The following is a 27,326-nucleotide window of genomic DNA, read 5'->3' on the forward strand; positions in this document are numbered from 1 at the left end:
CGTGAACTTTTTAGGATTAGCATATTATTTAATGTGCTTGAAACAGGATATTAAGTGTTGACTAAGACACTAAAAAAGCTAAATGCCTCTCTCAAACATGAGTAGACTTGATACTCTACTCCCAAACTGACAAGAGCCCATGTTTTTATATAACTGTAGGCTTTGAAGGACAGCAGGGAAAAAAAAACCCAACAAACCTTACAAAAACTTATTAATCACATTTGGCTGCCCATCATTTAAAATGGCAATAAATCTAATCAATTTAAATTATAAATATTAAATATTCTCATTTAATAAAACACCCACACAATGACAAGAATGAGACTTTAATCAGTTTTAAGTGGAGTTTATAACACTAAGAGATAAAGGGTTGTTAACAAACACAATAACAAATGGACATCTGATTGGTATGAGGCATTATCCTGTACACATCGTAATTTTTTGTGTATCCTCAGTGCATAGCATTTACACACAGAGCCACTGCTGCACAGCACAAGAGTATCTGAAGAGGCTGAATCAGAGTAAGGCTGTTTAACAGACTGAAATTTTTTAGTATATATATTCTATATGAAAACAGATTGAACTTTTGAACTGGCAGGGTAGAAGGCAACTCTGCCAAACACTGCAGTTAAAGCCCCCACTTTAGTGCACAGTTCCACCCCTTCCATCTGCATGCATAACACATTAACAGTATTTAAAGGTAAACGAGGCACTTTGTGGCAACCACAGCCATCGTTATGAACATATTGCACAAATTTTCTAGAACTAAACAGTAACTTGTACCCTACTTTTATTTTTTAAAGCTGAAACATTTGATGCTGCCAGTAAACTCCACTTAAGTTTATAACCTGTGCCACAGCAAAGAATGGTGATGCTATTTATTCAACTACCCTTTAATAATTATGGCAAAAAATGTTCAAGAGGAGCTACAGAGGACTTGGGATGGTACAGGGCCCAATTGTAAGCTTTCTTAAAAGTGATGCCTTCAAGTAACTTCAGACATGTAAGCGGCTGCACATCCAAAAAGTCTAAGAAAACATTCCAGAAACTCAAAGAGATTACCTACAGAATGCATTTCAGGCTAATCATGAATACTGTCATAAATAAAGTTTTAATTAGGACTCAAAAACCTTTCAGTCATAGCAATTCTTGTCAAATTCTATGGGCGTGGTAACTGAAATAAAGGAGAGTAGTATGTATAATATATATTTATATATATATAATATATATAATGCCATTTTTCCATTTCCAATGACTACACCATAAAATGTAAGCAAGGCTTCTCAAAAACACTGAAACATTCAAAATCAAAACCCTCATTCAGACCTTCACATTCCAAAGGAAAAATAATAACAGTGCAAAGCCCATTATAATGTCATTATTTATGACCTGGCCCTCCATGTTACATATTGGAACCATACAAGTTACGCTTTAATATACTGTGCCCAAAACTGTAACAAAGAACAGTATTAATAACCATCTTCAAAACATGAATAGTTGATTTTCATTTTAGTCAACAGTTTTCAGCTTTTATGAAAGACAAGGTGACATATAAATTTCAATGATGAGATCTTAGGAATAGGTGTCTCTAACTTTACCAATTTAACTTATGAGCAGTCAATCAATTCTCTATATATCAATGTTTAAATATAAATGTGTAAATCCTAACAGCTTTGTTAAAAATTTTAAAATTTTATTTGTTGAATGAAACTGATGAGGTATGGAAAACATGTCAAGATTATTTACTAAGAATATTTTAGATGAAGTTCTGCTTAATCTATTTACCATCAAACTCTATAAATGCTGCTCTAGTAGGTCCTATGCAATTTGTATTTGTAAATTAACTAGGTCAGACCACAGCTAGTGAACAATTTCAGCACCAATAAGTTATTGAAAATGAGATTTTACACCATTAAGAAATAAATTGGCTGGATGGTCAAATGTTTCAAGGTCAAGGTATCATTTGAAAGATACCAAATTTCTGGGGGAAAAAATTCTTTTTAGTCATATCTTCACATTAACTTTACAATAGTAGTTGTACTCTGCTTAAAATCGTATGCAGTCTGGGCATATCAAATATATGATATTTAAGAAGTGAAATTGAAGCCCTTGTCCTAACTCTAGCACTATGAAGAAATGATTCAACACTGCACATTTAAAAAAATCTATTCTTTCAATAGCAAATTGATAAAAGCATTATGTGGGACAATTTCTACTGAAAAAGTAAATGACATTATTTGTGCAGTGTTGAAAATTTACTGCAACTCTAATTTCCTTTTTAACACAAATAACGTCCTTTTAAATATAAACATTATATGTATTCAGTATTCAAGTAAAATTCCCTAACAGTTAATGACATTTAAAAAATGTGCAAAACTGCAAAACTCATTGTAATGAATGTGTAAGGTCAAAAGGGTGGAACGGCTGACATCTATTGGATTGAGTAAGTGCATCATAAATCTTTAAAGGAAAAAAAACCGCTTACTGTAGAATCTCAAATTGAAATTTCCTGTGCAGCATTACAAAACATTTTATATTTAATGAGAAAAAAGAAGCTTTTAGGCAGCACATGAAGCATCCACAGCAGGTATACGATTGAAAACTAATAAAATAAATGTAAGTTGTTGACTGATGTAGGTAATAATAGCATCTGACTTTTAGCACTGGCCTTGATTACACAGGAGATGGAGCAGTCATTACAATTGAGAAAACATATTTAATAAATCATTGTCAATTTTTATAATGTTTCAAGCCCATTCTTTGTCGATAGCCTCCACATTTATATGGTTAAGTCATTGTTGCTGTGTTTCTTATCTATGACCACATTATTTTTATATCCCTTCATTTGTGGATTCTTAAGATGTTGTGGAAGGTTCATTCCTGTACCCCTATACAGATTCACTCCCTCTAGCTGCCTTTTCTAGCACCAATATGCTTAAAAAAAATAAAATGCACAAATAACAAGCAGTGACAGCGGCCAATTCCTCAAATGTCCAGATTAACAACTGTAGCATGCTAAAGAAAGGTGCGTGTAAATAGCTGGAGATGGTATATGGTCCAGAGTCCAGCGTAAAACATATTCCTTTCTGAGCATTCCCTCCATTCCCCTAACCCGAATACATGCATTAGAATGTAGCAAAACCCTTTAGAAACTCCTCTTAGCCAACTGCAAACTTATCTGTTGCCACAAGTGCAAAGGGGTAGGATGTGAACCTGTATATCACAAAGCTCTTTAGCCACTTCAGTTGGTGACAGAACACAAAATGAGAAATTCCTACGTATACACATCAGTCTGTCTCCACTTTTTATAAAACTGGAATAAAATGGGAAAGTGCCATCTTTATTTATCCTAATTGAATTTTAAATGTCCTTTTGACACAAAAAGGTATATACATGACACAGCTACACAACCTTTTTTCAACTGGACAACAAGTGTCAAAACCCTGTGGATGTATAGGGTAAAACAAGATTGGTCAGGAAAAGAGAATTGTTCCTATAACTGGTAATCTGACACAATGTCCTATTGCCATTAAAAAAAAAGGTCCATTTTCAGTTTATTCAAGTTTGTTTTCATGGTGTTTTATCCCTCTTGATAAAAAAAAAAATCAGACTTTTGTAATTTGTGTATGCTGATCTTCATCAAAAGGTTCATTCTCTGGATCAGAGTCAGTGGTGTCAGAATATCTATAATGATCAGGTTCATTGTCACTAACATCTGGTGTTACAGAAGTTGAACTGCTAGCCTCTGGATTTGATGGCTCCTCTACTGTTTTTGTGAAGTACAGCTTCACCTAGAGAAAGAAGAGAAAGTATAAATGGAAAATCCATAAATCTGACTAATCTTAAATTACTTAAAGATACATATTTTTGACAGATTCATTTTTAAGTACTATGACACATATGATCTTTAAAGGGCCTTTTAAATGACCCTCTTCTTAAGATTTCCTACACTTTCTTTCTTGGTATATAATGAAAAGAAACTGGGATGTTAATATACTATATTTTTTAATAGGCATGTTATAAGCATTAACTAAATAATTCTGCAAAAGAAATGTATTGAGTTCAATAGTCCACATAATCTATTTTCAATCACAAAATTCAACTCACAAAGAGTTGAGTTCCAAAAGAATGTTTCACTTAACTACTTATCTGAAATTCAATGTATTTTCTGATACAAACAATACTAAAAAATACAGATACTACACTATGTAAAATACTAATTAACAATGATGTTTAGGATTCCATTCGCCCTAAAAACTTCACCGAAAGGGAGTAATAAGAAAGTTAATATCCTACAGTGCTCTTAACAGTGAACCAACAGCCTTATAGGCAGAGCTGAAATAACTGTCAAAACAACTCTAAGGCTTCCCTGGTGGTGCAGTGGTTGGGAGTCCGCCTGCTGATGCAGGGGACACGGGTTCGTGCCCCGGTCCGGGAAGATCCCACATGCCACAGAGCGGCTGGGCCCGTGAGCCATGGACGCTGAGCCTGCGCGTCCGGAGCCTGTGCTCCGCAACGGGAGAGGCCACAGCAGTGAGAGGCCCGCGTACCGCAAAAAAACCAAACAAAACAAAACAACTCTAAACGGTAGGTATCTATTTTAAAAGAGAGAAAGCTATAGCTCAGAAAGGTTAGGGAACTCGCTAAAGGCCGCATATCTAGTAGGTAGTGGATGTGGGAATTAAATTAGATCTGACTTCAAATCCTTTGATCATTCTATTATATCTACAGCCCCTCCCCCATGATCCAAGACTCATTATCAATTTTTCTCCTTCTCTTACAACCAATACCCAATCCATCAGTAAATCCTTTTAGTTCTACCTTCAACTAGCCTCCCAGCTTTCATTCTTGCCCCTCTCAAGTCTATATTTTAAAGGAGGGGACAGAGTAAACTTTTAAAGACAAAATTCAGATTACATCTTTCCCGTGCAGAAAACATTCAACGTCTTCACACTTGGACTGATGTGCGTTAGTCAAAACAATTTCTTATCTATTACTCCTCAAATAAACCAAGCTCACTCCTGTCTCAGGGCTTCTGCACCAGCTTTTCCCTCTTTTCCCAGATATTTGTATAGCTCACTCATATGTTTACTTATAACTGAAATAGTTTTTATTTGTAATTACAAATATAAAACCTCTTGCAATATTAAAACAGAAAATAATAAAGTTAGAGGAAGTCACATTTTAAAAGCTAATAATTGAGTAAAATATAGACAGAGAAAAGAAAGTAAATGGAAACCTACGAATTCTAGAAGACACTACTGAACACTTTAAATATAAGATCTAAAGGCACTTATTATTAGATATATTTTCACTTAAAACAGGTAGCCCCCCTTTTATTTTTATTATTACTAGCAGCAATATTCTTATAAGCTATGATTAGGTTTGCTACATGGTATAAAAATGGAATGAAGAGAGAATTTAAAAAGAGAAAGGAGGAGGGTATGGTGAAAGGAAGAGAGAAAAATGAAGTAGAATAGGCAACAGGAAAGGGGAAGAAAAAAATGGCAAACCACCATTTGGGAATGTTTACAAGTCAGCTTTTTAACCTGGAGAATTCTCCTCTACAAATATAAATAGAAATATACACATACATATCACATTTAGATAAAAGTAAAATGAACCAAATAATTCCATAATTAGAGGAAGCAGAGTTTTACAAAGAGAAGGAGAGGGGAGGATGATCAGAGGCCTTACAGAGCACATGAGATTGAAGCTAAGGTTAGAATGTGAGGGACAGCCACGTGAAAGGCAGGGAAAGGCCAAGGGTGGAGAGGTTCGGGGAGAAGGAAAAGAATTGTAAAGACCTGAGGCAGAAGAGTATAGCATTTTGAAGAACTGAAAAGAGACCAGGTCTGAGAGTGAATCGCAGGGAGAGAATGTGGCTAGAGTAGATGCAGAAGGTAGTCCTGTGCTAAATTATGCAGGTTCCTGCAGGTCACATCAAAAAAGCACAAGGTCTTTAAAAAGTATAAACAGGAGTGACGCAATCAAGTCATTTTTAAGATCACTCTAAGGAGTTGAGAATAAACTGGAGGGGACAAGAGTAAAAGCAGTGAGAACATTCCATAGGAGTCATTCCCAAAGGGCTGAGTTCCCTTTCACTTCTTTTTTCACCTATTCCTACTTCATATCCAACTTACTTAAATCCCCTCCCTAACCTATGCCCCAGATTTCACCAACTAACAAAGAATAGGGTAAGGAAACTGCAGCCTTTTGACTCTCTGTGCATTGGATTTCATTGACTTACTGCCAAATAAACAATGCTTATGAATATACGTAATTTAAAAATTAGCCAAGCAAGTCTTTCACCAGCTACACACCTAGAATAAAACAAACACACACACAGAACCACTCACCAACTCCTCAAAATGTTTTTAACTGACCTTAAAATTTGGAGAAAAGTATCGGTTGGCCTTGTCTTTATTTGCTTTGTCGAGATCATTTTTTGTTAAAGTGAGTACTAGATATTCCTTGTCATTATCTGCACGCTCTATACTGCAAATACTATCAATTTCTTGATCACATAGACTTCCATTTTCTACTTTTTCTGAGGTTTCCTCTGGTCCTGGTATGAAGAATGTATTTACCCAAAAGTGAAACATTTTGTCCTAAGAAAAAAAAAGAAAACAGACATAAATTTTTTTAAAAAAAGACAATGTTACTTATATTCAACATTTGCCCTAAGAAGTGAACAAATTATGCCATGTGTCAATAATATTCTGAATAAAGGTAAACACAAAGACTAATACTGGGCAATCTGTGGGTTATCTGTTGCATCTAATTCACATAGGATTTTTCCTTTAATTCAAATCTAGGCCAAAAATATAATTCCACAAGCTCTAAAATAAACTTACTTTAATACTTTAAGTAAAATATTTCCTTTTCTAGTCTAACACTAGCTTTTAAAAGTGTTGAGTTTATATGTATATATTAAAAAACCCAGAAATGGATTTAATTTTGTTTCAACAAGCTATTACAAAATTTACTTTATCAAAAGTTCTTAAAATGTCACTACAACTTCCCAAGGAAGCAAGGCAGATACATTTTTACTTCTACAGCAATACAAATATTAAGTGGCTCCAGTTTCTTGCATGACAATGTATGTCTGAAATTTTTCATAATACAATATGGGGGGGGTAAGAACTTCAACTTTTTGTTGTTATAAAATGCCTATTTTTTAAAAAATCACTTATTAACTAATAATGAGGTCTTGTAAATCAAAAACCACCAACATTACTTCAAACCTTTCTTGACCATTACTTCAAACCTTTCTTTCTTTCTTTTTTTTTTTTTTGTGGTATGCAGGCCTCTCACTGTTGTGGCCTCTCCCGTTGCGGAGCACAGGCTCCGGAGGTGCAGACTCAGCGGCCATGGCTCACGGGCCCAGCCGCTCCGCGGCATGTGGGATCTTCCCGGACTGGGGCACGAACCCATGTCCCCTGCATTGGCAGACAGACTCTCAACCACTGCGCCACCAGGGAAGCCCCTCAAACCTTTCTTGACCAACATAGAAAATGTTCTCTTAATTAGTGGAACTGGCCTGTATGCATTATTTGACAATTAATGATGTACAACCCCATGACACCTTATCTGGTGCCTTAAACTGCCATTTAAATCTTTTATTTTAATTTATCTTCAAGTTTATTTTCCCAGGAAGATGGTAAGACCCTTAAGTAACTTATGTCTTAAATGTCTTTGTATCCTTTAACAGTACCTAGCATAGCAATTTTATATGTGGTAGCCTTTGAAAATATTGTTAATTTCAATCATTTTAGCAAAGTTACTGAGTTAGTAATAACCAGACACATATTTTACTTAGAGTCAGAAGAAAATAAGCTAGTAGAATTTAAATTTCAAAAAATGTAGATTCTGCTAATGTACTGATTATAGTAAAACTGTTCTTGTTTAAATCAGAACAAATATTTGTAACAGGCAAGGAAAACCACATAAAATGGAAATAAATGTAAAGTAATTCAAGATACACAAATTATTATAAATATTTAACTTAATCTTCAATTTTACATGTGTTAATATAATGTACAGGTGATAAGAACTAGAAGAATACGAATGAGTACACTCCTAAACATAGAGGGAAAGTGATACAGGTGCCTATTTTTAAAAGCAAAACATAAAATCTTGTGTGTACCAGTCTTACAGTGAATAGAAGGAAAAAACTTACTTACCTTAATTTTAAAACATTTGTTAACACTTCTTGGATTATTGAAAAATATATTTTCAAAGTTACTGAGATATACTTAACTTTTATTTATACAGAACATGTAGGAAATGGGTTTCTGGTGAAAAAAAATCAGTTTTACATTTTGTGATTTTCCAGCTACCTGGATTCTGGATAAAGGAAATTATACTTCTTTTGACAAGTCAAAATAGAGGTTAAAACTTTTGTAGTAAATGAAGCTTCCTCTTATTTTCTCTCAAAAAAAAAAAAAAGCTAAAATTCAGGAAAATGAAATCAATCCTATTACAGAGACTGTCTAAAGATTAGCAATACACTATCTGGTATGTTTAAGGAGGCAGTAACAATATACACAGCTAATGTTTTTGTTCATTACCACCTAAAAATTTTGCACCTTAGGTTCACCTTAAATGTTCACACTTAATATTTTAAACCAACACAGTTTGTTTTAAAATGAGCCCCTGCATTCTCTAAATATAGCTCAGTGAGATGCAAACCTCACTAACTTTCTAAACCTGCATATTTAAATAATACCACACTTTTTTCATTCTTTATTACTTCCTCTTCATATTTATTTCTCTCCTAACTAAAAATCAAAATACTCAGTAAATTTGAGGAAGCTAAATATAAAATGACCCAGTCTCAAGAAACATTAACCAAAATGGGGGAAAAGTGGTTTGTGTCATTACACAAGACCACAAAACAGATTTTATTTATACATACAGACCAAATTTTTTTTTCAAACTCATGGTCCCATGTTAACTTCTCAGTAATTAATCATCCCTTCTAAAAGGACTGTAACTGATTGAATGGGATATGTATGCAATCTTTAATACTTTTATAAAATTTATATGCATAACCTAAGTTAAGGAAAATTCATCTCAAATTATAATGCCACATGGCCGTTTCCTTCTAATAGGACTATTTACCATTAATAATGGCTCACCGATGCCATAGTAAGAAAAGCATGTGCAGATCTAATAGAAAATAATTCATGATTCATTAGATGTCAGTCATAAAATACATCTTTTAGTCTCTCCTTACAGAAATGACTTCTGCCTAACTAAATGCTTTAAGCAAAAGATCTGAGGTTACTATTCAAGGTATGGCTATTCTGGATATTTTTCCCAATAAAAGTAAAGTGCAAACCTTTTTTAGCATCTTGTTCTGTTTGTGGAAGAACTCTACTTTGATGTCACCACACACAGGCAACGGCTGAGGGAACTCAAAGTACATGAACTTGTCTTCCCGTCGTGTGGGTCCTGAATTGGAGGAATATATCTTCACCTTTAGCTGGCAGACCACAAACTGAGGATCTGCGTGGTCAAATACATAACTAGTATCACTTCACAGGAAATACCTTTAACTGTCAAACTGTCAAAAGCTATTTTGATGATTAATATCAGCAATATACACAAAGTAGTAATTCTGCATCTTTAACCCCTGATCTAAAACAAATCAGTGGATAGAAAATAATAAATGGATAGCTAAATAAATAAATAAATACATAAATAAAACAAATCAGCAGAAATAAACTAGGGCAAAGTAAAATCAATACAAGGTTTTCCCTAATTTGAGCCTTCAACATAAGGTTCTATTACTGGTATTAAAGTCAATTCTATTTCATAAATAGTAAGTACCAAGACTGGACTTCTAGCACTGTACAGTAATATCAAAATTTCAACATTACAATAAATGAACTGCATAAAAAGTAACTTTTAAAACAAGTATTTGCTGCAGTATTTTAAAGTCTCTACCACAGAATAAAAACCACAAAATACCAATCATTACACATTCACAAGAAGAGAATATAATCTATAACAAAGTTATAATATATTCCATAAGCACAAGTTTCAATATTTATAAAAATTTAAACCATAATTAATTTTACTTATAACTCATATTTTATTTTTAAAGGTATATAAAGCCACCACCACAAGAAACAGGAGGAAAGAGATTTGAAATGTCTGCAAAGAAATGCAACAGACATCAAGTACAAATTACAGCACAACCCCCCTTTCTCCAAAACACACTCCATTTTCATTAACAAGTACTTTGGCTTTGACCCATGTGTGTTTTAAAATAACTGGTAAAATATGACCTCTCAAGATGTATCATGCTTATATTAGCAACGCAACTAAAAGGCAGGTAAGTGTGAACAGGCAAGGATTATGTTTTTTATTTTTAAAAATCTACACATAAATACATTTATACCTAATGACATTAATGACAGAATTTAAAGTCATGAACATTAAGATCCTAGGACTTTAAAAACTTTAAGTTACCTAAATAATTTGACAAAGGATAATTTATTTGTAGTACACCAAGTTCAAAAACAAGAGTTCATTAGAAAAAAAAGTAATTAACCTGAGGAGGTAAGAAGTGGGTCTTGAAGTTTCAAAACATACCAAGATAATCAAGAAATAAAAACATAAGCTTGCATAAAGTGCATGAGAAATACATATATATAGACATAAATTTCTTAGCACCAAAGGCATCATCCTTAAAGACAAAAAAAAGAAGTATCACATTCTTTATCAATGTGACCAACAACTGAGGACAAGGCAAAAAGCTTATTCAGGCTAAAATTTTCCGGTGTAATAAACACCTGCTGGCTCATCTATATAATACCTAAAGAGGTATCATCAATCACATAATAAATAGTAGGCTTCATAAAAGCATGAGGGATTATTCCAATATGGATTCGTGAGACATTTATCATGAGAAAAAGGAACTCTAAAAAAGGGAAACATTACACTAACAACCTGTCAATAATTTTCACTTCCTTGACTAAAGATTCAAAGTACAAGGAGCTATTTTACAAGACTTTATTTGATACTGAAAATTTCACTGGGAAGCCTAGTTTGAAGAAGCAAATAAACAAGGTATGATTTCAAAGCTGTGATAAAAATCAACCAGGAGGGAAATGCCTTGCAATCTTATTAATTCAAACTCCACTAATTCAGAATCTGATAATCCCGATCTTAGGACTTTAAAAAGCAAATTAACTGTGTAAGCCAGATTTCAATTAAACTACATCTAAAATGTGTACCTTCAAGAACTTTAGAATTATATATACAATTGATAATCTAATTAGAAATTAATTTTTTGAGGAAATATCTAAGCAACACTAAGCTAAAACATTATAATAAAAGTAAGTAGAAAATATTTCTTCAAATCACTAAAGAAAATAATTTTCTTTACAGTATGAATTTCACATTTTAGATAGATAAGACCAAACTTAACAGTTGTCCAACATTAGTATGGTTCTTTTGACTTCTAAGACACAACTCTGAGATATATATCTCTGATATGATCAACTGTGTTCTAAAAAGAAGAAATGAAGAGGCTGATATGTAGCAGACAAAAATTACAATTAAATTTTCTTGGATATATGCATATTGATATAGTATGAGAGAAAAATCACACTGGTCATCTTTTATTAACTTTTTCAACCCTTTCAGATACACAGAAGATAGTAACCTTTCCTTTATTTAGAAATATTAAGACAATACTCAAATAAGAAAATGGCTGTTAACCCCTGACAACTTTGCAGAAGATACTTTATTTGCACATGGTCTGTTTTCTTCACTGATTCCTCTTCCTCCTCCTGAACCCACACTGTTACAAATCCTATTTGTCTCAGCCCTCACCCTGTTTTCCTCTGAACCTTGCCATCTTCTAGCCCCACGCCAAATTTACATGAAAGGTTTAACTGCTATGTCTCTTTCCTAATGCTTCTCAAAATATCAGGTATATCTCTCACCTAAGTTCAAATCCATACTTTCAAGTACCCACTAAATATCTTCATGTAAATAGCTCACCTTTACCTGATTTACAACATGTTTAAAACCAAAATATCAACATTCATGTCTCCAAGTCTCAGTTATTCCCTTTTCTGTCTTCCCTTTTCTGTGAATTATTCACCTGACCAGAATAAAAGCTCCGACAAAATATTTAAATATAAATGGCAAAAGAAAAACTAATCACATCTCATTTGATTGCCCAAGCAAAGCACATCTGGCTTAAAGCAAGTCACATAACTGCTTTCCTTTCCACCATTTTTCTCCCTCTTGCAATCACTACCTTCTACAAAACTATACCTAAATACAGCTTATTAAGCCTCTAGTATGACCACTGACACCATAGTATTTATCAAATCAAGTATGATATGCCCATTTGGAGTCCTCCAACAGTTAGCCACACATTCCGTTCCTATTCTATTCTCCATCTCTATATTTCTTGCCCAGCTCATTTCCTTCTGCTGTGCTTCAATTCAAGCTATTTCCTATTGCCTGTAATACTTTCTTTGGTTTTAAGGCCAATCTAAACTGTATGCTTTCTCAAATGTTCAATAAAGAGCTGGACTTCCTTCATGAAACTATTTGACAATCCCCGCAAACTTGATTTTTCTAAATATACCATTTATGATTTATACATACAACCTCCCATTAGTTATATATTACTTATACTACAGCTTTACTACATAGTATTAAATCATAGTGCATAAACAGAGAACCAGCAAATTGGTAAAGATTAAAAAGATTGCAGTAGTAAGTTGAGAAGTTTAAATGTAATACACTGAGAGATCCAACACACACACACACACACACACACACACACACACACACACCCCATTTAAATGTAGAGCAGAACTGACAGATGTTTGCTAGAGAGACCAATGTGAAAAAAAATTATAGTAGATAAGATTATTGAATTGAATGTTCTCTCTCCCTTATTATTTCTCTAATATTTTATACCTTACCATTTGGCTCTTACAGTGATATCTAATACTATAGGAAGAGCGTGAGCTTTTTTATTTTCTTCCTTTTCCCTTCTCCACTATACATCTAAAGTTCCTGTGCCAATCATCTCTGATAGCCTAGTACCTTGTACTCTGGAGTTTTAAAAATTGTACTGAGATGACAAAAGCATCAGTGAGGTCTCTTAGAAGCCTTTCATATGCTGTGTTAATAGATCTGTGGTCTCTGATAAAGTTATTTGCCCTAAGAATACAGAAAAGATCTAATGAAGGTGATCACACCTATCTGACAAAGATAAACAACATCAAGAAATTAATTCCCTAGGTATAAATTAAGGTCAGAAAAATTTTAATTACATAAATATTGTCAAGAAGCAAACTTTAAGCTAAAAACTGAAACCATCAACAAATTGCAGAATATCACTGAAATATTATTAGAGGTATTAGAAAAAGTAATACAGTGGTATCTTACCTAGAAACTACAAAATTGTATTCTGAATAAATAAAACACAGTTCTTAAACATGAAAACATGACTGATCACTTCCAAGGTAGAAACTAATATAAAAAACTCTGTAACAGAAAAAAGCAGCAACAGTCTGGTCTTTTACAGGGCTGAACAATACTTCCTTCCATGTGTTCTCCCTTGACTACCTGCTTTGGGTCAAAGTATTAAGGTTCCTATCAGTTTAGCTAAGAACTCTGGCGAATGGCAGAGAAGCAGAACGGGACCAGGGTGACTGAGGTAGGCTTACAGACGTTAGGGTAAGAGAGAAATAAATCAGAGACAGACATCAATGACATGATCCTTATTTAGTACTTTTCTAGGAAGTTTCAGATTTCAAAATATCTTCATATTGTTGATGAGCAAAGACAAAGAGAGGTAGATGATGTGCCCTCGGTTATATAGCACATTAAGGACAAATCTAGCACTGGAACTCCGATCTAAATCCAGGTTTTCTCTAATACTCCACACACACTGAATCTACCCTATTCATTCAATATACTTCAGCTTGTTGCCATCTCTTATCATCGTTTTCTTTTTCTTTTTCTTGTCCCTATCACCATTACTATTAATATCTAGTCTTACTAAGATATCAAGGAATTGGTCCTTGCCCTAACACCGGTAAAGGGATGAACCCCAATGCTACTCTCATGCTGATGGGACAGGTTATTTTAGTCATCTAGTCAGAATATAGGCTGCATTTGGTAGCTGCAGCACAGAATATTTCTTTCATAAATATAATTTGGCTTCAAAGACATTAAAACCCAATGGTCTTAGCTTCCACAGCCCAATGTGCTGAACAACTGAGCTAATTAATTAGTTTGGATACTTAAGAAATATACAAACCTGCATAAATTTTAAGTGTGGTAAATTTCTTTTTAGACTTTCATATAAACTTCTAGCTATGTTAAGAAAAGTGTTCCAGTACATCAAAGGATGAGAATTTAGAGCACTTACTGCAAGTTCCGCCACTGAACATTGGAATAGTTTCAAACATCATCTTGTGAAACAACAATGCCACTGGTCTATAATCCAGATGATTCTTTAACAGGTAGCTATAATAATATACATAGCGCCTCTGACTGGGAATAGTTACTCCCTGGTGGACAGAAAAAAAAAAGAAAAGCCAAATTCAAAAGAAAAGTTCCATTATAGTTATTTCACTAAATCGTTATGGTAACTGGGTTGTATCCATTGAAGAACATATATACATTAGAAATTTGACCTTAAATGATTCAATACTTAAATCCAGCTCAGTAATAGAGTAAATCAAAGCAACATCAATATAAAGGAAACATCAGAATAACTTTTCTCCCTTAAAATACAATTATCATAACACCCCCATCTATTCAATGGTCACAACAATCTCTGACCCATGTACCCAATAAGCAAAGGCCACTGCATATCCAAGATAACTGTCAAAGGCCTCTGCTCTACAGCTGTGCTCTTTACACGTAGTGTTCCCCACAAGCATGTATAGATTCTTATTCAACACAGAATTCCTCAAAAACTTGGATACCTATTTTCCAGGCAAAAGCATATCAGAATCAGCAAGTCAGATAAAGGCATATTGCCTTTAGGAGGCAGAAATAGCAGCAGCAAAAAGTGATGCTGGCTTTAGAACCCAAAAAAAAACAAGAGTATGCAGTTGACATAAATGTATGCAATAGTTTGACAACAAAGGTACTTAGAGATGTCCCTGAGCTACATACACCTCTTTGCATGTAACCAGGGAAATACATAATGTTTTAGAAAAGTTAAGTATTACAGTGCTAAAAATATATACAATTCATGTGGTGTTTAAATGGGGACCCTGACTTATCTCAAAAAAAAAAAATCTACTGTGTGCAGCAATGCACTCACTAATGATGCTGAATAAGTGAGGTATTAGGGAACTTATCTAAGGTTTCTTCTCCTATTACATGATATGACTTCAGAATAATTTAAGCATTTAACTTAGAATTTGCAATATTTCTCTTTTGGATGTTATATTGGCATATAAATATGCCAGTGTGTTAAAAACTCTGGACATAAAAACTTTTCTTTCCCCAATGAAAAGTAGAAAGTACATTTACGTGAATTTAAAGAAAAGCATGTTGAACGGCAGGTATATAGGTATTTGTTTCAGTATTCTTGGTTCTTTTTTAAAGGTCAGCATGATTTTATTACAATTTTAAAAGTACATAAAATGCCAAATAATGGATAAAAGCCATTTCATGGGCTTTCCTGGTGGCGCAGTGGTTGAGAGTCCGCCTGCCGATGCAGGGGACACGGGTTCGTGCCCCGGTCCGGGAGGATCCCGCATGCTGTGGAGTGGCTGGGCCTGTGAGCCATGGTCGCTGGGCCTGCACTTCCGGAGCCTGTGCTCCGCAACGGGAGTGGCCACAGCAGTGAGAGGCCCACGTACCGCAAAAAAAAGAAAAAAAGCCATTTCTAATCAGGACTAATGATCTAAGATTTTGGCTATAGTACAAAAATCATATAATCAGAAGACTTGGATTTGAATGTTGACAGTCAAAACACAAACTTTGTTTCTGCAGGAAAATGAAGACAATACCATCTTCACAGGATTCTCATGAGGATTAAACACTAAACGCAATTAGACAAAAGCATGCTAAAACAACAGAATGTTACAGAAATCTGAATCAGCAGTTTGAAAAATTCTACCTACATTTAAGGTATAATTTTGGAATTGCTGGATTTTTAGTTCTACATATTTTCTTAAAGAAATGGCAATAAAACAGTGTTGCTTTGAATAGCTGCTACAAACACTAATGCTAAAAATTATCATTAAAGTTTAAAAAGTGTTTAAACTTAAAATTATTTTTTATACATTATTTAATGCCATTTCAGCAAAAAACTTATTCATATGTATCAAGATAAAATACAGAACTGCAAAGCAGGTTGGGGGAAACAGCAGACAGAAGATGGGTGGGTGGGAGGGAATCTTTTTTGAACCATGTGTATTTATAATCTAGTCTAAAAATTAAAATTAAATAAGATTTTAAAAATTAAATCAATGGAAGTCTACTAGATGACCAAGCTGTCAAGTTATTTATTGGGGTTTAGTGGAATGATAGATGATATTTTTTCTCTTTATCTCCATTCTTAGTGTAAGTTTGCATGAAATAATTAAAAGGTTGTCAAAACTTTAATTTTACTCAAGTAGCAAGTGACTGGTAGCGTATCTATAATGCAAGTGTTTATACACCCAGTTAATCCTTAACAGAAAGGCAAATGTGTAGAGAAACAGTGTTATGAATCTGTAAGTTCTCACCAGCAGATTAATAATTAATGTGTAAATACAAGATCAATCAAAATTATTGACACAATTCAAAGAAAAATGGTGAAAAACATAATTGTAAATTTATTATTTTACTATCAAATTATGCATAATTAGTCTTCTGTACCTTAACTTTGCAATCCTTACCTACCTGTCAGCTTACCGGCACCTCAAATTCAATGTGTCCAAATTAACAGAAATTAAAAAGTTGGGGAGAAATCAAAAGCTTTACAGACAAGCAAAAGCTGAAAGAATTCAGCACCACCAAGCCAGTTTTACAGTTTTATATTAGATCTTGATATCTGGTAATGAATAAACTCTTGTTTTGTTTTCCTTAAAAAAAAAAAAAAAATTTGGAAGGCCCAAATGTGTATGGACCATAGCCCTTAATGTGTTGTCCTCACTCTGTTCTCATCTCTTACAGCCATCATGCACACTTACTAAAATTTAATTAACAATACAATGTATTGTACAGAATACACTATAATCTAGGATTCGAAATAAAATGAGTAAAACTTCCACACTAAGTTGACAATGTGATTTGTAACACTTCAAATATATTTCCTGAATGCATACACTGAAAACAATGATTCATGTGCATGTTTTACATACAGCATCTTGAATATTAAGATTAAATTTAAATATATATCTTTTTAAAAATCTGAGAAATGAACTTTTTACTGATTTTCAAAAATTCTACATATCTGAAAAGAGGGCTGACCTTTAAAGCTCTTGGAGATTAAAAATTACTACATTTTCAAATTTTCCATTATTTCAGTTAAATTAAGACTAATAAAAATCAATTCTATTCTTGAATCAAGAATTTTTAATCTAAACTGATCTATAACTATATCCCCCAAATATAGTTCTATTCTCTACCACTAATTATTCTCCTTTTCCTACTCTAACCGTGAAGAAAAATACTTATATTCTTAACTTTTTTCCTGAAGTAAAACTTTCAAAACATTCTAATTTTAGCTAAACTTAGCATTCTTCAGATTGACTTAGCATCATGTTCCTGGCCATCTTCTCAAAAGGCAGCCATTGCTTCTTCAATTCCCTTATATTCACAGACCAGGAGGATATTTGGTGTTCCTCCCACTATTCCTTCCAATCCACTTTTCCACTGTCTTTACTCAGTCTCACCTATTCCAAATCTGTATCATTCAATAACTCTTTCTTCTGTTATGCACTTATTAACACTTGACTATAATGATTTCATCATTTTAAAACCTCTCTTTCTGTCCTGTCCCAAATATCATCCTCAAAGAACTAAGTTCCCATTTTACTGGGAACCCTGAGGTCACCCGATGTGAGCACCCTCAAAATTATTTTCTCTTGTCTCAAAATCTTTTTAGGGGCTTCCCTGGTGGCGTAGTGGTTGAGAGTCTGCCTGCTAATGCAGGGGACACGGGTTCGAGCCCTGGTCTGGGAAGATCCCACATGCCGTGGAGCGACTAGGCCCGTGAGCCACAACTACTGAGCCTGCGCGTCTGGAGCCTGTGCTCCGCAACAAGAGAGGCCGCCATAGTGAGAGGCCCGCGCACCGCGATGAAGAGTGGCCCCCGCTTGCCACAACTAGAGAAAGCCCTCGCACAGAAACGAAGACCCAATACAGCAAAAATAAAATAAATTAATTAATAAACTCCTACCCCCAACATCTTAAAAAAAAGAAATCTTTTTAGTCCTGATATTTTCTAACAGTGTCTCTTCATGTTCACATTGGTTCCATTTTTGCAAGTGTTCTATTAATTTTATCCTCTCTGGCTTTTGCCTTTATTCTCTCCACCTGTCTCCTCCTAATGAAAAAGCTCAGGTAACGCTTATCCTTTATCCAAAACAAGCAAACAATTCTAAGACCAAAGACCCACACTCTCCCCAAAATCTTGTATCTCTTTCAAACTATCATCTTCTCTCTATATCTAAACTCTTGAGAAGCCTCTACTCCTTAACTCTTGGAAATCTGTTATTATGAGGCTGATTTCTTAATGGTCATTAGTTCTTAATGGTCATTAATGGTCATTTGCTACTGTTTTCTTATTATCATCGTGGCTCATTTTTTAGCTGCCATTTTGAAAACTCCCTGTTCCTTCCATAGGATACACTCTCTAAAGGTTTTCTCCTGGGACTTCCCTGGAGATCCAGTGGTTAAGACTCCCCACTTCCAATGCAGGGGGCGAGAGTTCAATCCCTGGTCAGGGAGCTAAGATCCCACATGTGGTGCGGTGTGGCCAAAAACAATAAAATAAAATAAATAAATAAAATATTTTTAAAAATAATAAAGGTTTTCTCCTATCCTTACCAGTTATCTCTTCTCTTCTTGTCCCTAAATGCAGGTATATCTCAAAAAATTGATCTCAGCTATTCCCTCTTTATATCAATCCTATCTACTCCACTGGTTTAATTATGTCTTACACATTAACTCCAAAACCTGTGTCTCTCAATATGACTTTGTTCCCAACTCCCAGTCCAGAATTTCCTACACTTGGACATTTCTAGCTGGAAATCTCAGAAGCACTTAAAACACAACATATCCCAGAACTGAAGCTTTCACATTCTTGCACGGACCAACCTCTGTTATTTGTCATTATACTCAACTCACTGTCTTCTCCAGCATCTGAGCCGAAAATCTATTCTAATACCATCACCATCGTTGAGTGAAGGAAACAATCTGAGACAGCAGTGATATACACAGGGTTATAGTAAAGAGAAGTGCGGGAACCCCAGCACTATGGCAATGGTCCAGGCAGCAGAGTCGAGGCAGAGATTGGTATATCAGTCAGCATATCAACTACCCGGCATATATATATATATATATATATATATATACACACACATACACACACACACACACACACACACACAAACACATATGCACGTGTGTCTGTGCACGCAGACACACACACACACACACACACACACACTCCATGCAAAATGGAAGGCAAACCAGAGGTTAAGCTTGTTTAGAATACTCATACTCACGATTCCTTCACGTCTATTCAGATGTCGAAATCCAGATTTTTTTCTCTTTTTTAAAAAAATTTTTATTTTATATTGGACTATAGTTGATTTACAATGTTCTGCTAGTTTCAGGTACATAGCAAAGAGATTCAGTCAAAACCCAGATTTTGACTTTGAAATGCTTCTCAGAATACCAGTTCTGGTTTTCTGTGGCCTTTCTATTCAGTCGCCTCCTGCAATTTTGCAATAGCCAACTGATTATCAGCCTTTCATTTATCTATTCCCCAATTCATTTTTTATGCTTTTGGATTAATTTTACAAAAATATAAGATTAATCACATTACCAAATAATTCAAAATGTTAACTGGCTTTCCAGTGTCTACCCAAATGACAACAAATTTATCAAACACTATAATTCTTTAACAACCTGAAAATATAGCCTAACCTCTTTTTTCCACTCTTATCCCTCACAACTCCCTTCCACGTACTCTTAACTTTTCGCCAAACCATTTAATTTCTCCCATATTATACTTTCTGGTTTTAAAAATGTTATCTTTATCATATTGAGGTAGAAGGGCTATGCAAGCAGTCATATGGGGAGTTTTACATACTTTCTAACACCTGGACCAATTTAAATAACATAATTATTTGATGCTTCAAGGTCTGATAGCAGCCATCTGAAATGCAATTCACATCAGGTACTTCTTGAGGGCTCCTATTCATTTTCACTCTTGGATGGTCTATTCAGATTTTGGATTTCATCTTGAAGCACTTATTGTCCATTTTCCATTGAAATTTTCAAATTAATTAGCATATACCTGAATATAATTTTTAATGTCACTTCCACACTGTAGTTTTATCTCTTTTCTCAAACTTCCAACATCTGATTTTTTGTTTTCCCTCTCTTTTCTTTTTCCTTTGATTGGCTTAAAAAGAGATGTATTGATTTTATTGGCATTTGTGTGTGTGTGTGTGTGTGGTACGCGGGCCTCTCACTGTTGTGGCCTCTCCCGTTGCGGAGCACAGGCTCCGGACGCGCAGGCCCAGTGGCCATGGCTCACGGGCCCAGCCGCTCAGCGGCATGTGAGATCTTCCCGGACCAGGGCACGAACCTGTGTCCCCTGCATTGGCAGGCGGACTCTCAACCACTGCACCACCAGGGAAGCCCTATTGGCATTTTTATACAGTGTTTGGATTTATTAGTTCAAATGGCTTACTGTTTGATAATTCATAAATTTATATTTTCATCTTTATTAATCCATCTATTTGTTATTATCTTAATAATATCTAATATAAATTTCTATTTCTTCATTGTCCAAAAGTTATTTAAGTAAGTGGCTTTAAATTTCCAAATGGTTGATTTAGTTTGATTAAACTTTTTAACAAAATCTCTCATTCTATTGAATTGTAACCAAGGGATGAGGTTTATATATTTCTACTTGGAGGTGAGATTTTATGGTTGGCCTAATGAATTACTAATATTGATAACTGTTTTGTGAATGACAAAAAAAAGAAATACATTTTATGGACTTGTATTATATTATTCAAGCCATCTATATATCTTCTTATTTTGTACCTTCCTGATCTTAAAGTACATTAAAAAAGATTCCTACTAGCATTGCTATCAATTTTTCTTAATTTCTTCCAGTTTTTGCTTAATATATTATGATGTTATGTTTAGCACTAAAAAGTCCATAACTGCTAAGTCTTCATTGTGGAGTGCACCCTGTGTTAAAATAAAATGACATTCCTGATCCAGTTTTACACATTTTGCTCCACATCAATACTTTCAAATCATCTTCTTTAAGATGAATTCACAATCTAGATTCCTCAGTTTAAAAAGTAACTTTCTACCTCAGTAAACTTTTCACTGGCACTTCTAAACTCAGAAATAATGTAGATGTTTTACAATGATAGTGTTTGCTTGAAGCTTGGAAATCCATGTTTCAGAGTGATCACAGCAAGATTATTACAGGAAAGTAATTCAACAAAGGAAGAAATGTGGCTTTTAGGAATGCCAGTTCCTACAATGACAACATATAACAGTAGTTATTGGATATTAAGCGGCATGCCAGACATTTTACATATATCCCTAAAACTACCACCACTTTACAAGATAGATCTCCTCTATTTTAAGGATAAGAAAACACTCCTGGTGCACATAATCACCTTGTTCAAAAACAAGATTTGAACCTAAATATGAGTCTGATTCTAATTTTTTTTACTCCTACGTCCTGGGTTTTACTAACAGCACGCATACCAACTATAACCTGAAAGATTCACAACCTCTCTGAGCTCTTATTTTTCCCACCTACAAAAAATCTCCAAAGCTTAGAGTATTACAGTGCTTCAGTTCTATGAAACAAATTATAAGTAGTGTATTAAATAGTGGTACATGAACCATAGAATTCTTGAGAGTAATATGAAGCAGAAAACTGATATTTTTATTATCCTTTCCCCTTTGGGATGCCATCTCTCTCCCTGTGGTTTGGGGGAGGGGGACGGGGGGCCCTATTCTTCAGCTTCAGATATATGGCCCAAGCCTCTGGTCAGAATGTTTGGTTCAGGGATGGGTACATGCCCTAATCCAGGTAAACCAGAACCTAAACTAGAAATTTTTGCTCAAATTGTAGCTCTCTTGCCATCGCAGTTGCTAAAGTACACAGCATGTAAACCTGGAGCTACTACCTTGCCATTACTTGCAGAGTCTGCCTAAAAATAAAGTATATAAAGACAAAAAAAGAGAGTAGAGAGAGAGATTTCTGACATCTGTTAAGCATCGAGATTCAGGCCAGAGTTTTAGGGTTATATAAGCCAATAAATGTCTCCTTATGTTTCAGCTATTTTGAGTTGGGTTTCTGTGACTTGAAACTGAAAGAGTTATAATACATTATAACACAGTCACTTTTTTTTTCCTTTTTAAGTTTCTATTTCTACTTTGGGGATCAAAATAATAAAGAAAAATAATTTGGACAGGAGAACAAAGAACCGTAGAAAGGATACTGGATTTGAGGTTAGGGGATATGGTTTTGAGTTGTTACACAGAGAGATTAAATGACCTAGGACAAAATGATCTTTGCAGATCTGTTTTATCATTTATACTAAAATGGGTCTGAAATAATTGCTAAGGTCCTTCAAGGTATAAAACTCTTAAAATTTTATGAATATACAGATTGGATAACAGGCTTAAATACTATGTATTAGTGAAACAGTTTAGCCCAGGAGAATTAATGTGTTAGAAAAAATAAGAATGTTATATTTGGAGGTTTTTTTAAGCCAAAAAAGAGGATAATTATAGCTTACTTTGTTTGTTTGTTTGTTTGTATGCACTTCCATGTTTACTGTAGTTCACAATAGCCAAGATACGGAAACAACGTAAGTGTCCATCGAGAGATGAATGGATAAAAATGTATATATACATACAATGGAATACTACTCAGCCTTGAGAAAAAAGGAAATTCTGCCATTTTCGACACTACCAATGGACCTTGAGGACGTCATGCTAAGTGACATATGTCAGACAGAGAAAGACAAATACTGTACAATATCCCTTATATATGGAATCTTAAAAAACAAAACAAAACCAAAAACTGAACTGGAAAACAGCAGAATGATGGTTACCAAACGCTGGGGGTGGTGAGGGGATGGGAGAGATGATGTTTAAGGGTACATACTTACAGCTAGTAGATAAATAACTTCTGGAGATCTAATATAAAGTACAGGGATTACAGACAACAAAACTACATTATAAACATTAAAAACTTGCCAAAAGACAAGATCTTATGTGTTCCCACCACTAGAAGAAATGATACTTCTGTGGCACAACAGAGGTTAAGGCTACAATGGTAATCATATTGCGATATAAATGTATCAAATAAATATGTTGCACATCTTAAACTTACACATTGTTTTATGTCAATTATATCTCAATAATTAATCAAGGAATAAATTAAAAAATAAAAATGAAGCCTTAAACGGTTTTAAGCCCTACAGTAAAAATGTACCCATTCATAGGTGTGTCCTTATCTCCTTAGATACAATTTTAGACAACAACATTCTTAAGTATCCTAATTTCTTTTAAGTTTTAAATGCTTCAGAATTGAAGGCTTCACATAAGACAAAGTTTTGTAACAAATAAATATTTGCAGAGCTGTTCTCAAGTGTCCAGCTATCCTGGCGTGGCATAGCAGAGAGTGCATATGTACTAATTCAAGTGTGTACTCTCAAACACTGCTCTTCCCCTGCCACCCAATAACAACAACAAAAAACAACCAATAAATTGTCATGAGTTTGTCAGGAAAACCAGAAAGAAGTCATAAATACATTTCTTTTCCTGTTACATCTACTTCGTTTGTTTTTCCTTACTTTGTTTTAAATGAAAAGAAAATGAGAAAATTTCATTAGGTTACCATATGGGGAAATTTAGTAAACAGACTAGAAAAAAATAATCTGATTATATATTAGAACATAAATTCATTCCTCAGAGACACTAGAAAATTTCCTCTTCTTGGGATCACTTAGAATAAAGTTAATATTTATTATTTCTAGAAGATAGAAGTCTTCATTAAAGGTAAGCTAATGAACTCACATAGAGAGATCACAATACATAAGAACTTTAATAACTGCTTCGAAAACAAACCCCCCCCAAAAAGAAAATCAAAGCCTCAAAATTTTTTCCTGAGAGTTTAATCAAAGAAAGTAAGTATTAATGCTTACTTTACCTGCTACCATTCTAGAAGCAGGAAGACAAGAGAGACAAGAGAGACAAGAGACGAGAGAGAGAGGAGAGATTCTGGGTAAGAAGTTTCTCTCTCTAAATTCAGAAATTTTGGGAATCTTTCCAAAATATACACTTACCCCTACTGGTAGGATGTTTTAATTCTTTATTCATAGTCTGTAATAAATATTGTGAGTTATCTGCTTTAATTCTGAAGCATAAGTACAAATACAGACAGTGTAAGGCATAGATTAGATAGGAAGCAACCCTAGGAGCTTTATTGGGGTGGGAACCATCAACAGTTCATTTTAGAGTAACTTGCCACCTGCTCTTAAAGCAAAAGATCAAATATGCAAAGAAACGATTCCTAGAGAAGTATAACATAATTGCCTTCTTGTAAATTATTGAGTAAGAAAGTCTTCCCTCAAGTAGTTACACCACTCTCAGAAAACTTTTTTTTTTTAAATAAGAGGCATCAGTTGTACTTCTCTGCAACATTCAAATCCTGAAGTATTATTTGGGTATTTTACTAACACAGCTGCACATCTTATGGTCAGTTGGCACCCACCACTCTGCCATCTAATTTGTACCAAGTCTGCTGAGAAAAATGTCAAGACTCTACCAGGTTAATTTGAGGAGAGTCTCTTCAAAGTCTATAAATCTTCACCAAAAACATGACAACTGGCTCCTCTTTCTTCAAAACAAGAGGGAGGAGGGGAAGGTGGCGGTGGGGGCGGGGGGAGGGGGGGCAGAGAAGAGAAGGAGGAAGAGAAAGAGGGTGGGGGAGGAGGAGGAGAAACATTCTGCTCCTATAAAAATGTCACCAGAACACAATTTTCTTCAGCTTCTTAGTGTTTCTCCTTAGTTAAAATTAAGGCTACAGCGAAAGAACATTAAAGACATTTCTAATAAAATTAATCCTACACAAACTGATAAAATGTACATATCTCCTATAATAGTGGTTCACAATTACAAAAATGCAAATCTACAGACACAACCTATAATACTGGTATAATAAATCTCTCTAACAGATATTTCAAGAATAAAACTACTTCGGATAGTCAATTATATTTATTATCAGATAACTTATTTCTGTGGAAGAATTCCACTGCTGTATAACAACAGCTCTACCACGCTCAGCTAAGTTTTCTTATGATAAGTTATATTCATTAAAGGTTAAAAAAAAAAAAAATATATATATATATATATTTTTTTTTTTTTTTTTTTTTTTGCGGTACGCGGGCCTCTCACTGTTGTGGCCTCTCCCGCTGCAGAGCACAGGCTCTGGACGCGCAGGCTCAGCGGCCATGGCTCACGGGCCCAGCCGCTCCGCGGCATGTGGGATCTTCCCGGACCGGGGCACGAACCCATGTCCCCTGCATCGGCAGGCGGACTCCCAACCACTACGCCACCAGGGAAGCCCTAAAAATATATTATTCTATATATTATTTCACTAGTACTCTTACCATTAGGTAAACATGTGATTTATTTGAAAATTCATAAGACAAATTCCAAAGATTTGAAGGAAGCCTGCAGCATTATATTTTTAACACCAACAAACTCAAGCTATCCTTATTCTACTTAATCAGGGGTCTTTACTGCTCCAGAATCTATTTTTAAATATAAACTGAGGAGCCTTGTCAAAAGAGGCCAATTTCATCATCATTATGTGACCTTTCAGGAGAGCTTGACTCTGTGCAGAGATTAATTCTGAAGAGCTTCAAAACTCTTTTACAATTCCAGGATTTATGGACTTGATATTGTAGAAAGAAGTTCACCAGTGTGTCAGGGGATTCAAATTTTACTCTGAACACCGTCATTAATTGTTTGGATAATCCTGTTCAAAGCACTTCATTTTTCTGGGCCTCAGTTTTATCATCTATAAAATAAGAAATACTCCTGCAAAAAAAAAAAAAAACAAAAAACCTCATAATCTTATGACTTTTATCTACTCTGTCTCACTTTCTAATGCTGTTTCAACCTATAATGGAAACAACACCATTTAGTAAAATACAGCTTTGTCAACAGCATCTGCCCATAAATGTCTTTTTGCCTTTTAAAATATACACAAGGATAAAGGCAGGAGCACAGTAGGATACTCCTTTAGAGCCTGTGAATAATTCATCCAAAAAATAGTCTAGGTATATTAATTAATCATGAGCTAATAAAATAAGCACAGCAGATCTTAATGATTTACTTTGACTTCAAGATGCTAAAGTGATCAATTTTGGCCAAATTACATAACTCTGAGTTTTAATGTCATGTAACAGCTAAACATAATTTTACTGAGTACATCCTTAGTAGTACATACAGAACTCCATTTTCTATTAACCCATCACCTTTCACTTGGGTGAGATTCTAACCTATGAGAGGACAGAGAATATGCTGTGCCTGGAACAGTTCTGCTGATGATGTAGCTACTATTATTCTACCACATGACACTACAGGCTTTGCATTTTATTTTCATAAATACTTCTCTTGCTATCTTTTCACTCTGGCCTCTGTTTCACAACAATATCCCATGGGGCTTGCCATTTCATCAAATCTCCTCTCCTCTCCTCCACAGAGAAACAGAACGGACAATTGTATTACCAGATTGTGATGACTACAATATCTTGCCATTGAAAATTAAAATATGGCCTCATTTTTCATTATGTAGACATCTCTTGAATCTAACTTAAACAGAAAACAGAGAAAATAAAATACAATAAAGTTGAAGTATCCTTAGGTTTTACTTTTTCCTTTACACAATGGGACAGAATATCCCAAGTGCTTCCTATATGGCTAGTTCTCACTATCAGAAACATTCAGCCAACTATCCTGAAGAAGCACCCACGTCAGACAGAGTATATATTCACATATGCGGGGGTGGGTGGGTATAAGAGAGTAAGAGGGAGGGAAGT

The 27,326-nt window shown here is 34.6% G+C and overlaps 1 protein-coding gene across 1 annotated transcript in view; it reads right to left on the bottom strand.

Moving 5' to 3' along the window:
* Positions 1 to 310: 310 nt before the first annotated feature.
* The window catches only part of PTEN (phosphatase and tensin homolog), a gene marked incomplete at its 5' end in the record, with an annotated part of 88,085 nt that continues 61,069 nt past the window's right edge, over positions 311 to 27,326 (bottom strand). The window contains 4 exons of the mRNA XM_060033467.1: positions 311 to 3,791; positions 6,387 to 6,611; positions 9,347 to 9,513; positions 14,420 to 14,561. Coding sequence (XP_059889450.1) covers positions 3,606 to 3,791; positions 6,387 to 6,611; positions 9,347 to 9,513; positions 14,420 to 14,561 — 720 coding nt within the window. The remainder of the gene's footprint in view (positions 3,792 to 6,386; positions 6,612 to 9,346; positions 9,514 to 14,419; positions 14,562 to 27,326) is intronic.

The sequence above is a fragment of the Delphinus delphis genome, chromosome 16 (genome assembly GCF_949987515.2).
Source record: "Delphinus delphis chromosome 16, mDelDel1.2, whole genome shotgun sequence".
Lineage (NCBI taxonomy): Eukaryota > Metazoa > Chordata > Mammalia > Artiodactyla > Delphinidae > Delphinus > Delphinus delphis.